Genomic DNA, 14,490 nt, shown 5'->3' with positions numbered 1-14,490 from the left:
ATATTTATCCTGTATATTTTTAATATGCAGTTAAATAATTTAATATATTTATCATTCACATATATAAGGAAATATTTTCTTTGCATTAGGGTTACCCATTTTTATTCGTTATACTTGCTAATTCATTTACTAAAGTAAAATCTCACTGATTTGCAGGGGTTGTATTTAACACAATCCACCATATATATTTTTTACAGTGTAGGACATATATGATTGAACATACATGAATATTGTACAATTTGTATATGTGGTTTTTGCAGCATATATGATCCTTATAGTTTTCTGTTGGAACATATAAGAATCACATATGTTTTTAGCGAGACTTTTCCATATGGGTTTTTACCCCCAGTTGTCATAGTATGGGGAAATATTTAGTTTTTTTAAACCTGAAACCAATTTTATTGGATTCCCTGACCCCAAAAATGTACACTTTGACACCAAATTTGTCATTATAGCGATAAGAGAAGCAAAGATATGGGCTCTAGAGTATTTTCGGCACATTGGCGGCCATTTTTGAAAAAACCTGTTTATTTCTGATAAAAAGTGTGATAAATTTATTTGTATGACCCTAAGGTACTTCCATACCAAAGGGGACCTTTGCATCATGACTTGAAGTCAAAAGTCACTGAACCTCCCTACTATAATTTGAATGTTTGGGTTTATTGGAACAAGCCTGTGCTTTGAATAAAAAGAGCCACTGTTTGCAGGAACATAAGTGGTATTAACATGAATTAAACTGAAATGTGTTTCTGTTCTTAGTTTTTAGGGTGAAAAAGATTACAATGCACTGAATTCCAATGGCATTTAAGAGGACAGATAGTTTTAAGCATATTAATCACTGTCATTGTTATGATCCTCTGTAACTTATATTCTTTGAGTGTCTGTGTGAGACTGACATCTAGAGGACGTTTTATGATCTGTGACTTTATGATCAGACTTTTGCACACGTCACTAAAACACAGAACCAGGAAACAGGAATCACACGAGTTCAGGGAAACAGAAACTTAAGTGAAGTTGAGCTGTTGAGTGTTTGTGTCTCTGTATTCACGCAGTAAAATGGCAGAAGCCAGAATTTCTCAGGATGAGTTCCTGTGTCCAGTGTGTCTGGATCTCCTGAAGGATCCAGTGGCCATTCCCTGTGGACACAGTTACTGTAAGATCTGTATTACGGGCTGCTGGGATCAGGAGGATCAGATGAGCGTCTACAGCTGCCCTCAGTGCAGACAGACCTTCAGTCCAAGACCTGCTTTAGCTAAAAACACCATGCTGGCTGAAGTGGTGGACAAACTGAAGAAGACTAAACTTCCTGATGACTGTTACGCTGGAGCTGGAGATGTGCAGTGTGACGTCTGTACTGGAAGAAAACACAAAGCCGTCAAGTCCTGTCTGGTGTGTCTGAACTCTTACTGTCAGAATCACCTTGAACAACATGAGAGTTGGTTTAAAGGAAAGAGACACAATCTGACTGAAGCCACTGGACGGCTGCGGGAGATGATCTGCCAAACACACGATAAACTCCTGGAGGTTTTCTGCCGCACTGATCAGACGTGTATATGTGTGCTGTGTACGATGGATGAACATAAAAACCACGACACTGTATCAGCAGCAGCTCAGAGGACAGAGAAACAGGTATGAACTTTAACTTTAACTCTTGACACCAGCAAGTTAAACACACTACTCAATAACAGGTCTTGACACCAGGAAGCTAAACACACTACTCAATAACAGGTCTTGACACCAGCAAGCTAAACACACTACTCAATAACAGGTCTTGACACCAGCAAGCTAAACACACTACTCAATAACAGGTCTTGACACCAGCAAGCTAAACACACTACTCAATAACAGGTCTTGACACCAGCAAGCTAAACACACTACTCAATAACAGGTCTTGACACCAGCAAGCTAAACACACTACTCAATAACAGGTCTTGACACCAGCAAGCTAAACACACTACTCAATAACAGGTCTTGACAGTAACTTTCAATACTATATAATAAAAATATTGTATGAATAAACTGTTAGTTATGTGAAAAATGAGACCCAATTATTTCCAGCATGAAATAATCATGCAAAATGTTTACACAATATACATATACTGAGAGATAAATGATTAATAAAACTGTAACTTAATAGTTAAAGGTGCACTATGTAACATTTTTTCAGTAAAATATCCAAAAACCACTTGGCCAGTGTTGTATATTTTGCTGAATTGAGTTCTTACAATATCCCAAATGTTTCCAACTATTTGTAAACCGTGAGAAAATGGCCATTTTAACCAATGACCCGAGGCGTGTGAGGGCGTCTCCTGTCTGTTGCGTCATATCTGCGTTAGCCTCTGTGTCTGGTTTTATTCTGCAGAAACGCTTTACTCTTGCAGTGTGTGAACAAGTTTCACCGCAGCCGCTGAGCGAACGCACAGAACTTTATCGCTTTATGGTAAATGGATTGCATTTATATTGCGCTTTCAGCAGACCGTATGGCCATCCAAAGCGCTTTACATATCGCCTCACATTCACCCATTCACACACCGACGGCGGTGTCAGCCATGTAAGGCTCATCCAGCTCGTCGGGAGCAGCTGGGGTTAGGTGTCTTGCTCATGGACACCTCGACACTTGGTCAGGTGGAACCGCACAAACACTTCAAATGAATTAAACCTGTGTCCTGTTTTCTGAGAAACATTAAGAATATCTCTATAGATAGGTGCAACACCACCGCCACGACCAATCAGACGGGGCTCTCGTGTGTATAACAGTATCCTCGGGGAGTAGACTCATTAAGACTGAAATAATCATTAAGTTTAAGTAACGTTTAAGCATTTGAACCACTTAAATGTTTTTTATTTTTTACATTTGTATCATTAGATATTTGAGTAAGTTGAAACCCAATACTTGAAAAAATCCTGCTGTCCCCGGCGCACAATGAATTCTAGAGTAGGCAAGGCCCAAAGGATCCTTCTGGTTTCGTCTTTATTTCACAAGAAACAAGGGACGGATGGACTGCATTTATATAGCGCTTTTATCCAAAGTGCTTTACATTTTTGCCTCACATTCACCCATTCATACACCGACGGCGGTGTCAGCCATGTAAGGCGCCATCCAGCTCGTCGGGAGCAGCTGGGGTTAGGTGTCTTGCTCATGGACACTTCGACACTTGGTCAGGTGGAACCGGGGATTGAACCACCAACCTTCTGGTTTGTAGACAACCTACATGAACCACGTTCACATTTTCACGCATGTTCACCGCTAGGTGGGGATGTTTTCCTTTATATGGAACTTAATTGAATTGTTCTGTCTTTCATTGAGTTGATTTGTGATTAATTCATTGAAAATGTTTATTATAACTTCTCTCTTTCTAAAACAGTCCACTATACGATCACAAAGCATGAGTTTAAAAGGATTAAAAGAGAAAATAGTTTTAAATAAAGAGCAGAACTAACGAGATATGCTGTGGAACTGATTTATTCTTTCTTGCTTGGATCCTTCATTTCCACGTGTTATTTCCTCATTGTGCACACCGCCCAGGCAAGACCGTCACATTGGGGACACATTTAGAGGCCGCATCTGAAGGAGCTTTCGAATTGGGTGATGCAACGATCCTTCAAATGAGGCCTTTAAAGGATGCAGCCTCTGAATTGGGACCCAACTTGTGTCGAGAAAAATCAAATATGGTGTCATGTTTAATCATGTGACATGCATGAGCCAGTGAGGTTTGATGTTTTTGACGTTTTATCATATTTGATTTGGGCTCGAGAAACAGACATTCTTCAGAATATCTTCTTTTGTGTTCTGCAAGAGAAAATCATGCACGTTTGGAAAGACAAGAGGATGAGTAAACGATGAACACATTTACATTTGTGGGTGAACTCTCCCTATAAAACTAGGCGTTGATGAAATAATGCTGGCACCTATAATCTTACCATGCAAGATCTTTAACCTCTCAGTCTCACCACTTCACTGATACTGGATTCATATCTGTTTACTAGATGATTTATGTGATGTTTCTGCTGTCATCGGTTCTTTAGCACCAGCTGAAGGAGACACAGAGGTCGTTCCAGCAGAGAATCCAGCAGAGAGAGAAAGATCTTCAGCAGCTGAGAGAGGCTGTGGAGGTTCATAAGGTGAGTCTGGAGAAGAAGAGCAGTTTGAGAAGTCTCAGTCAGGACTCACTGAAGCCACTGTGTGATTGTGATGTGTGTCCTTACAGCGCTCTGCACAGACAGCAGTGGAGGACAGTGAGAAGATTTTCACTGAGTTCATCCGCTCCATTGAGAGAAGCCGCTCTGATGCCACACAGCGGATCAGAGATCAGGAAAAGACTGCAGTGAGTCGAGCTGAAGAACGTCTGGAGCGACTGAAGCAGGAGATAAAAGATCTGAAGAGGAGAGATGTTGAGCTGGAGCAGCTTTCACACACACTGGATCACATCCATTTCCTGCAGGTAACAGAGATCTAGAAGAACGAGAGACTCACAGAGAAACATTTCATGAGAGCAGAATGAGCCGTTGACTGAAGTGTTGATCTGTGTGTTGGGTTATTATATAATCATCAGTCAGACTCTCATCTGATCTTCTTCTTCTGAAAGAGATGCACTTACACCTTTGACAGTGAAGTCTATAAACAGGAGCTGAGGCTGCATATTATCAATGCTTCAACCTATTTAAACCACAAAACCTGACCTTGAGATGGTGTGCAAAGATGACATTATGTGAGATGTGTTTATGACAAATTTCAAAATTTTAAAGTTTGTCACTATCACTAACAAGACGTCTCACATTATGTCATCTTTGCATTAAAAATGACATAATTGAGCGAATGACACTTAATGACAGTTGTCATAAACATGCATAAAAACTCCTTCATATTCGTGACGTGTCATGTCAGTCTGATGTAAAGTGTTAGCGCTTGTTTTAATGTCTATAGTCTGAGATATACTCCAGCAGTATCAGCAGCAAAGGCAGCAAACCCACTAAAGGATTGATTTAGGAATTTAAGATTAAAAGGTTTTAGAAGTTAATGTTAAAAATCTGGTATAATATTGCTGTTTTTTTTGTTGCTTGGTTTTTATTTTTATTGCATAAATGTAACTCTTGTATATTTGTAATTCAGTTTTTTGCCATGAAAATAGCCACAGATACTGACCTGACGTTAAATAAAACTATTCAGTACTGTACGTCAGAGTCCTGCACGGGTCCATTTTTGGAGACCCGCCCCCGCGCGTACCCGCAAAGTTCAACACCAGATCCGACCCGTTACCCGTGATAATATCAAAATTGAATCCGCACCCGCCCAGACCCGTTAATATTTGGCCCGTTACCCGATCCGTACCCGCGATAAATCACACACGCTAAAACCATTCAAAATAAAGTGCTTTATTTTTTATATAAACAGATTCATTAATGGGCTGATGAAAGAGGCTAAAGTGCGCTTTGTTTTGCGCCATTCAAGTAGCCCATATCGGCACCTAAATAGGCCATGGAACTACGCAAATAGACCTATATTAATGTAGAAAAAAAAGAAAAGAAAAAAAGAACAAGAAAAAATACAGCCTGAGCCTGTCGCTAACAAAAACAATAGCCTCAAAGGCCTATGCTATGACTATTTACTTTCCCTTAAAGTTACTGTGCAGGAAAAGGATATCGTCCACAGTGCCAGGTTTAAGTTGCGTTCTCCGTTCTTGAATTACAAATCCAGCTGTGGAAAAGTCTCTCTCACTCGCAGCGCTCGATGCTGGAATGGAGAGAACACTACGTGCAATCATTGCCAGGTTGGGAAATGTTTTCGCATGCTCCTTCCACCACAACAAAACATCGAAAGGATCCCCCTTGGGTGGCTTGAACTCGATGTATGCAGCGACCTCGTCCTCGGACAGCACAGTGTCATCGCTAGAGTCCTCTACGTCAGACAAACGATCAACTGTTGAAACCAAACGAACTCTCTTTGCAGCTGGGGCCGCCGACATGCTGCAGCCTGGTAGATCTTCGCGTTTCTCCTCGAGTTCTATTTTTTTTTTAAAAAAGACATATGGATATTTAAATAAATCAGCCTATTAATTTGCAAATAAACAATAATTGTTAATTATTAAGGACACGCAATGGTGGAGGAAGTTGGCTACTGAATATCAGTAAAGTAGGCTAGGCTACAAATAACCAGAGACTATTTAGTTTAGTAATAACGAAAACCATACTTAAGTAAAAAAATTAAAATATACCTGATTTTAAATCTACTTTAAGTATTATACTTGCTTGCATTACAATTTATTCCCTTAATGTCTAGGCCTATTCTAATAAAATTGGGGCTATAAAACCGCAATCACGACACACTCCTATTTGAAGTTTACATTATATCCTAAATAGAAATCACAAAGCTTCTCTTTAAAGTTAATTTCGTTTTGTATTAATTGTATCTTCCTTTTAATCGCTATTACCTGGCCCTGTATTTAATAATTAAGAAGTAAATAGGCTATATCAGATAATAGAGATGGTCACGACATGGAGGCGCCGGCCGCCGGGGCCTATCATAAATGAACTAAAACTCAGCGTGGTAGCACGTAGGCCTACTGAAAACAGAGAAAATACTTATTTATTAATAAATAATTAGCATGTCTCCTTGCTATGTTTTACATAATCATAATCATTACTTTTTTTTACCGGTTCTTTGTGACATCTTTTAGGTGCGTTATTGGCAGCGCAATGAACGCGTCGGCATCAGCACAGAAAACATGGAGATTTTTTTCAATTCCTGTTTTGGCAGGTGTAAAAACTGACCAGAAAATGTTTTCTTTTTTTTCAATTAGGACCTAAGTATTGTTCGTTACACTCCACCACTGAAGACAAGTAACATTTGTGATTAAATAGCTTACCTTTCACAAGACGCCGTGCTTCGCTATGAACTCTCATAATTTCACCATGATCTGTCAGCAGCTTCAGGCTTTTCAACTTTGGATGCAAGAACATTGCCAGCTTGTGCAAGAGATGCAGCTCAAATTTCTCGGTTAAAATCTTGAGGCATTTTTCTTTAAGCGATGACAATGTCAGACTGTCAGTAGAAGACGGCTGAAGGTGACGTCTGAGGCGCTCCAACCACACAGCTGTCAAGTGAATGGTCGGAGTTTTGGATGCTTCCAGGGCTTTGGTGGCTTCTTTGAATCGTGCCAAAAAATTCACAATGTCATGCAAAGTCTCCTTGCTCATGCAGTTTAAACGGTGTTCTTCATCACGTTCCCCCAAAAGAGCACGGACGGCCTCGTACTGGCTGCAAATAGAGTCCAGCATCGTGTGAAGCGAGTTCCATCGCGTCTCCACGGATGCTTTCAGTGTTTTTGGCAGACGATTCTGGAGATGTGACTGCTTAAAATAAGTCACAAGCGACTTAGCGGACTCAATGACACCAGATACCTCTTCGCCAAACAAATCGTCCTCAGCAGGTTTCCCAAGTGTGGTGTGCAATACTGTGTTCAGGATATGTGCTGCACAACTCAATCTCGTGGCTGTGCGGAGGGCCGCAACAATGTTTGCACCTCTGTCAGTTACATACACTAGTTTGGGAAAGAACTCATCCAGTCCAAATTTGCGGAGTGCTTGGACGATGGCTGGCCTGAGGTTGTCAGCTGTTTTACGTAAATTGCTGTCCCATTCAGCTGTGCAGAGCACTCGCTCCTGCAGTTCCCAATTGCTTTTAATGTAATGTATTGTCACACAGAGATATCCAATTTTTCGGAAATCATCCGTCCACAAATCCAGCGTCACAGCCCCGTTGCTCTCGGTCAATTGTTCCCTCAGCTCCGGAATTATGTCTTGTCTTTTATCCTCAGCATATTTAGTGATCCTACGGGAGACAGTAGTTGGATCGGGGAGAAGCTGACGCGCGTCCACAAGGCCAGCTCGTGCACCAATGTCTATTAAGCCCTGTGCCAGTTCCAAAAATCCATCGCCGCACACAGTCTCAAATGATCTAACGTCTCGGCACACAAATTGCACAGCCAATTTTGTTATAGCTTCCTTGTCTTCCCCTCTTGGAGGTTTGTAGCCTTTGGCAAAGTACCTGTCAATTGTTGCACTGGTAACCCCTGCTGTGCTCCTGCAAGTCTCGACATGCTTTCTAAGAGAAGACGTGCCTAGCTTCCGGCTATCAAACGCCAAAACTTTATGGCATGCTTTGCAAGCCGCAAAGCCGCTTATGATGTTATTTTCCTGATCTCTTATTAGACCACATTTTCTCCACACATCCGATTTTGCCTTTAAAGACTCGTTGTCCACAATTTGATACACTCCACTCGCCAACTTTACTTTTACCTCATCCATAGCAACGCTCTACAATCCAACTAAAGCATCAACAGAAGTCGCAATGTCGCCGTGGTGGTGACGTGATGGGTCAAAATGTCATATCGTTGTTGCGTATGTGTAATGACATACAACTATTGCACATATTTTTCATCCGCGCTACTACCCGCCCGCGAGGAGTTAATTATCCGCCCGCATACCCGCCCGTGAATTTTATTAATATCACAATCCACCCGTTTTGGCCACTTTTATGCGGGTACCCGCGGGTACCCGCGGGTACCCGACCCGGTGCAGGACTCTGCTGTACGTAACGGGCCACGTTGATTTTGAATAGTGACCATGTCCTACCTACAGTTTACTATAACAGCTGTTCTTTACTATTACTACTGTATAACAGAATCATAAGTATAACCGTTTCTAATCCCAGAGTTATTCATATATATTTTTTTCTTTTAATTTTTTTTTTAAACTTTTGACCTTTTAAAGGTTTCTTTTCAAAACTGCATCACAGCATTTGCTGCCAAATCAATACAGAAACATCCGTGTTGAAACACTGTAATGTGTCACAATATATTGCTGTATTGATATCTTGAGCACAGCCCGATTAAAAGCCTTGTTCCATGAGCCCCTTTTATACTTTGAGCACCTGCCCCTCCAGCGGTCTCTGCATGGCCCTGACAAACAGTCTCTGGTAGTTTTTTTAAACACACTATGGAAGTCAATGGGGTCAAGCAACATCACTCAAAAAGCTGTCCTGTGTATCATCACCTTAAGAGTCCTTGTGAATTTCAAAGCCACTGCTGAAAAGTTATAAATAATGGTCAATCATCTCGTTGCCTTTGAACTGCTTTTCCTGATCAAATCTACTCAACCCTGTCATGCGACGCCATTGATGCACTTGACGTTTATGTTATTGCCAGATGTTTGATCATCAAGTATTGTCCTAGAACGTTATCGCTCTAACATGATATAATGAATATGAGAAGACTGAAGCTGAGGCTGTGAAAGTGCTGGATTGAGGAGAGTTACTAAAGATGAGATCTGACAGTAGTGCAGGTTATTGGCTGAAGTGTGGAGGTGATGAGCTTTGATTTCTGTTTCCTGTAGAGTTTCCAGTCTCTCTCAGCTCCTCCTGAATCTACAGACGTCAATGACAATCTCTTCAGTTCTCTCTCCTCTTTTAACGGAGTGACAGAATCTGTCCGTCAGCTGAAGGACAAACTGGAGGATTTCTGCAAAGAGGAGCTGAAGAAGATCTCTGACAGAGGTAAAGTCCTGGAGATTCATCTGCTCTCAGAAATCATCCTCCATCATCTCATATCATGTAGAAGATCATATTAGAAATGTCTTAGGAACGGATGCAGGGATCATTTCCTCTTGATATGATGATCACACTCTTCATGTCTGTTGATTTCCACAGTCACTTTCACCAACATTGTTCCCAGGACCAGAGACGACTTCCTAAAATGTAAGTCACTGAGAAAACAAGCAGAAAAACTGACTGACAAGATGATGACGGAAGATTTGGTTTCAAAGCGAAATATAAAAGCGCTTTTGATTGTATTGGCTTGTTTTGTGTTTCATTAAGGATAATGTTGGTCATTAGTCAAACATCTTATTATTCATCAGTCCAGCAATCCCTGAATTGGCACTAATTCAAACCGAAAGTAAAATGCGCACACAATTCATTTCTATGGAAGCTCAACTCAACTTCCACCGGATTTCATTGAAAGCACTCGCTCTCCTCTCCTCACACCGTTATGAATGTCGATCTGCCGTGCGCATTTTACTTTTGGTTTAGAATTAGCGATTTAAAAGCCTCGCCGACGATACTGATATTATCACACGTCAATTAACTGATGGGAAAATCTCCTCACCATCAAATCCCTTTTGTCCCTCATGTCAAAAACAGCACATGCTGGTTAGGTATGTTTTAAAGCATGGCAGCGGGTTTGAGCTGGTTTAAGCTGGTCAACATTGTTACCAGATTGGGTCGACGATTTCCAGCCCAAAAGCTCAGCAAAACCCGCCTACTCCAAGTAAAAAAATGCCCAAAACTCTAACTGCTCAAATAATGTGATATCACTTTATTACCATACCATTCAAAGTTGATAAGTACCATTTTTATCTCTTTAGAACATGATGTTGATTGATCAAATATGACAAAAATGTCCAGGTGGAAACTGTCACAACAGCAAACCCTCAGAAAAACACGTGCATCATTTTCAATGTCAACAGTAAGAATGAGCCAATTTAAGAGGGAAAAGTGCCCAATATAAGAGATCGGAATAAGCAACATAATTAACAGGCATTTCACACACGTTAAGAATCACACACCACTGCCAACATGTGTCATTCATTGATATTTACATTTATGCATTTAGCCGACGCTTTTATCAAAAGTGACTTACAACTCAGGAGAACAGGAAGCGATCCGTCAAGAAGAGGCAAAGAAAACGCAAAACGTGCCCTAAATACCAAGATTTGTATACTACTCAGAGTAGCAAAAACCAGAAAGAAAAGGAAAGAAGAAAAGAGAAATAGAGGAGGAAGAGGGTTTTTTTAAAATGTAAGATGAAGTGCTCATGGAAGAGATGAGTTTTTACCTGTCTTTTGAATGAAGCGAGTGATTCTGTCGTGCGTATGGAGGACGGAAGATCGTTCCACCAACCAGGAACAATGAAAGAAAAAGTTCTGGAGAGGGATTTCATGCCTCTCTGTGATGGTACCACAAGCCTCCTCTCATTAGCTGAGCGAAGGCTTCTGGTGGGTGTGTAGACGCGTAGGAGTGAGTCGAAGTATGCTGGTGCTGAGCTTGTGGAAGATCCATGAGCAAGAGTCAGGACTTTGAATTTGATCCGGGCAGCGAGTGGTAGCCAATGCAGAGAGATGAATAGAGGTGTGGCATGAGCCCTTTTGGGCTCATTGAATACGAGACGTGCTGCAGCGTTCTGGATCATTTGCAGCGGTTTGATTGCACAAGATTGAAGTCCAGCCAGAAGCGCATTGCAATAGTCAAGTCTAGAAATGACCAGGGCTTGGACAAGAAGCTGTGTTGCATGCTCCGTAAGGAACGGTCTGATTTTCCTGATGTTGTGCAATACAAACCTGCATGACCGAGCTGTCTGAGATGTGGAATGTGAAGAATCTGATGATTCACAGTGTCAAAGGCAGCAGATAGATCAAGGAGGATGAGGACTGATGATTTGGATGCTAGCCGCAGGGCTTCAGTAACTGACAATAATGCCATCTCAGAGGAAAGATGAGACCTGGTTGAAGACAACTCTTTCAAGTGTTTTCGCTATGAATGGTAGGAGAGAAACAGGTCCGTAGTTCTCTACAAGTGATGTGTCTAATGTGGGTTTTTTAAGCAGTGGGGTTACCCGAGCCTGCTTGAATGTGGTGGGGAAGATGCCGGTGCAGAGAGATGTGTTGATGATGTGTGTGAGTGCTGGTAAGAGTGTAGGGGAGATGGCTTGTAGGAGATGTGAGGGGATGGGATCTAGAGGACAGGTAGTGGGATGGCTGGAGAGGAGAAGCTTAGATACTTCGTCCTCAGTGAGTGTAGAGAAGGAGGAGAGAAGATGTTTGGGTGTGGATGTGGCTGATTCAAAAGTGTGTGTGTGTGGAGGTGTGAACTGACTGCTGATGAGTGTGGTTTTATCTGTAAAAAAATGGGCAAGATCGTCTGCAGATAGAGAGGTGGTGGGAGGTGGTGGAGGGGGACAGAGGAGAGAGGTGAAAGTTCTGAAAAGTGTGCGTGAATCTGAGGTGCTGTTGATTTTGTTGTGGAAATATGAGGATTTAGCTGTATGGACGTCCTGTGAGAAGGAAATGAGCAGAGATTGGTACTTACTCAGGTCAGATGGGTCGTTTGATTTGCGCCATTTTCTCTCTGCTGCCCTAAGTTTGGTCCGGTGTTCACGAAGAACATCAGATAACCAAGGGTTAGAGGGAGTAGCGCGAGCTGGCCTAGAAGACAAAGGGCAGATAGTATCTAGACAAGTGGTTAAAGTGGAACATAAAGTGTCTGTTGCAGTGTTGACATCCATAGAGGAGAATTGTGTGGGTGACGGAAGAGAGGATGACACAACGGAGGAGAGGTGAGAGGGAGAAAGAGAACGCAGGTTTCGTCTGAAACTAACTGGTAGAGGAGGTGGAAGTGTATGAGTAGTGAGATGTAGATTAAATGTGATGAAGTAATGATCAGAGAAGTGTAAGGGTTTGACCAAAGTGTTTTCTGTAGTGCAGTTGCGTATGTAGACGAGGTCAAGTTGGTTGCCAGATTTGTGTGTGTGTGAGGTGGTAAGAAGTTTGAGATCGAATGAGGATAGAAGGGAGTGAAACTCTGTAGCGTACAGTTTGTCCAGGTGGATGCTGAAATCACCAAGGATTACAAGTGGTGTTACATCATCAGCCTTTGCCCACAGTTCATCATGGGGCTAAGCAGAGGTTTGCACAATTTGATTTGTTAATTAACAAACTGGTAAACATTCGAAAGTTTTTATGCACAGTTGTAAATCTGTGTTTTGCATTTGGGGAAATATATTTTATGAATATATAATTTTATTTTTCGCACGTAAATAGTTGGTTTACGAATGTAAATTTGGTTTCATGCATGTGAAATTGTCTACACGTGTGTGCATTGGGTTTTTTGCGTGAAATATTAATTAGTCTTTTCTGCTTCCATACACCAACTGCTAGATATTAAAATCCAGTCTAAATGAATAAGTTTTAAGCTTATTTATTTAGGCCCAGATCAGTGAGCTTATTCCAGAGTCTGGGCCCAGCTACAGAAAAAGCCTGATCACCCCAATGTTTGTACCGTGACCGTGGGACATCCAGCAAGAGTTGATTTGATGACCTAAGAGCCCTGTTTGGCCGACGCATAGCCAGGATCTCAGTTATATAAGGTGAGGAAAGGCCATTGAGAGCTTTAAAAACAGACAACAGAATCTTAAAATCAACTCTAAAAGAAACTGGAAACCAGTGGAGCGATGGGAGAGTTGGGGTTGTATGCTCACGTTTGCTTGTGTTGGTTATAAGAAGCAGCAGCTGAAGGCGCCTGAGTGACGACTGTGAGACATCAGCATAAAGCGCATTACAATAATCTAATCTTGAGCTAATAAAAGCATGAATTGCTTTCTCAAGGTCAGAGCCCAGATAGCAGACAAACAGTGAATCAGCGTTGAATCAATGTCAATGCATCAATTAAAATATCATTGAATCAATGTTGAGATTTAACATTGATTTTTCATCAGGTTTGTACCAGGTCTGGACTGAAGCGATGTTGTGAAGCTTCTCGTCATTTCTGCGTTCAAATCGGTTCAAATGCAGCGCTGCCTTCCCGGAGTGCTGTGCTGAAGCGTTGAAGTCGCTTAATGTCAAAGTGGAGGAATGAAGTGGAGCGCGGCGCGGACTATAACCGACATTAGTGTTCACGGACGACTGGATCTGCAGCTGAGAGTGTTTATGGGCGTGCATTTCCTCTCTCGCTCTAGTCACGCGCGCGCACCCTACCGGGAGAAGAGCCGTACGGCCCATACAAGGACCTTCCGCTCTATTAACGTCAAGCCGACCCATACTCGAAAAAAACTCGCCGAAACTTGTGAGAAACCGGAAGGAGTATTTTTGACACAGAAATACTCCATCAAACGTCCAACATTAGTTTTTGAAACTTTTCTATGTTTAGGATGGGAATCCAAGTCTTTAACAGTGTAAAGGTCAGTATGCAGGAAACAGCATTTCACCGCGCCCCCCCCCCCTTTAATGATGAAAAATAGATCAATCTTGCTTTATGTACAATAGGATTCTACGCCAGTTAATAGTCTCTTTAATTTATTCCAATCAGAGACCTTGTGTGGCTGCAATGATTTTTCATCAAAAGTCACTCAAAGTGAACAACATCCTTCAGTTGACATGCAAATGTATTTATTTATTCCCCCACAGTTACAGCAGGAAATCTCACATTGACTTAGAACAATTACATCTCAATTTAACTATCTGAAAAACTATCGGGATTGATTTTTGTTCCACCAATCAGCTCTCGGTGCTGATTCATCTGCAAAACCAATGAATTGGTCGACCTCTAGAGGAGGTGATCCATTTTACATCCTGAACTGGAGGCACAACCGTTTGCTGAATTTCTGCAGTTTGATATAGCTGCCTACATAACAAAGATCTCGCTCTTTTCCTTTTCTTTTACAT

At 41.6% G+C, this 14,490-nt stretch overlaps 1 protein-coding gene across 1 annotated transcript in view; it reads left to right on the top strand.

Moving 5' to 3' along the window:
* The first annotated feature begins 673 nt into the window (after positions 1 to 673).
* The window catches only part of LOC137049890 (tripartite motif-containing protein 16-like), an 18,415-nt gene continuing 4,598 nt past the window's right edge, over positions 674 to 14,490 (top strand). The window contains exons 1-5 of the mRNA XM_067428640.1: positions 674 to 1,629; positions 4,027 to 4,122; positions 4,209 to 4,442; positions 9,391 to 9,550; positions 9,704 to 9,751. Coding sequence (XP_067284741.1) covers positions 1,057 to 1,629; positions 4,027 to 4,122; positions 4,209 to 4,442; positions 9,391 to 9,550; positions 9,704 to 9,751 — 1,111 coding nt within the window. The 5' untranslated portion in view covers positions 674 to 1,056. The remainder of the gene's footprint in view (positions 1,630 to 4,026; positions 4,123 to 4,208; positions 4,443 to 9,390; positions 9,551 to 9,703; positions 9,752 to 14,490) is intronic.

The sequence above is a fragment of the Pseudorasbora parva genome, chromosome 20, assembly GCF_024679245.1.
Source record: "Pseudorasbora parva isolate DD20220531a chromosome 20, ASM2467924v1, whole genome shotgun sequence".
Lineage (NCBI taxonomy): Eukaryota > Metazoa > Chordata > Actinopteri > Cypriniformes > Gobionidae > Pseudorasbora > Pseudorasbora parva.
This window is presented reverse-complemented; position numbering and strand designations above follow the sequence as displayed.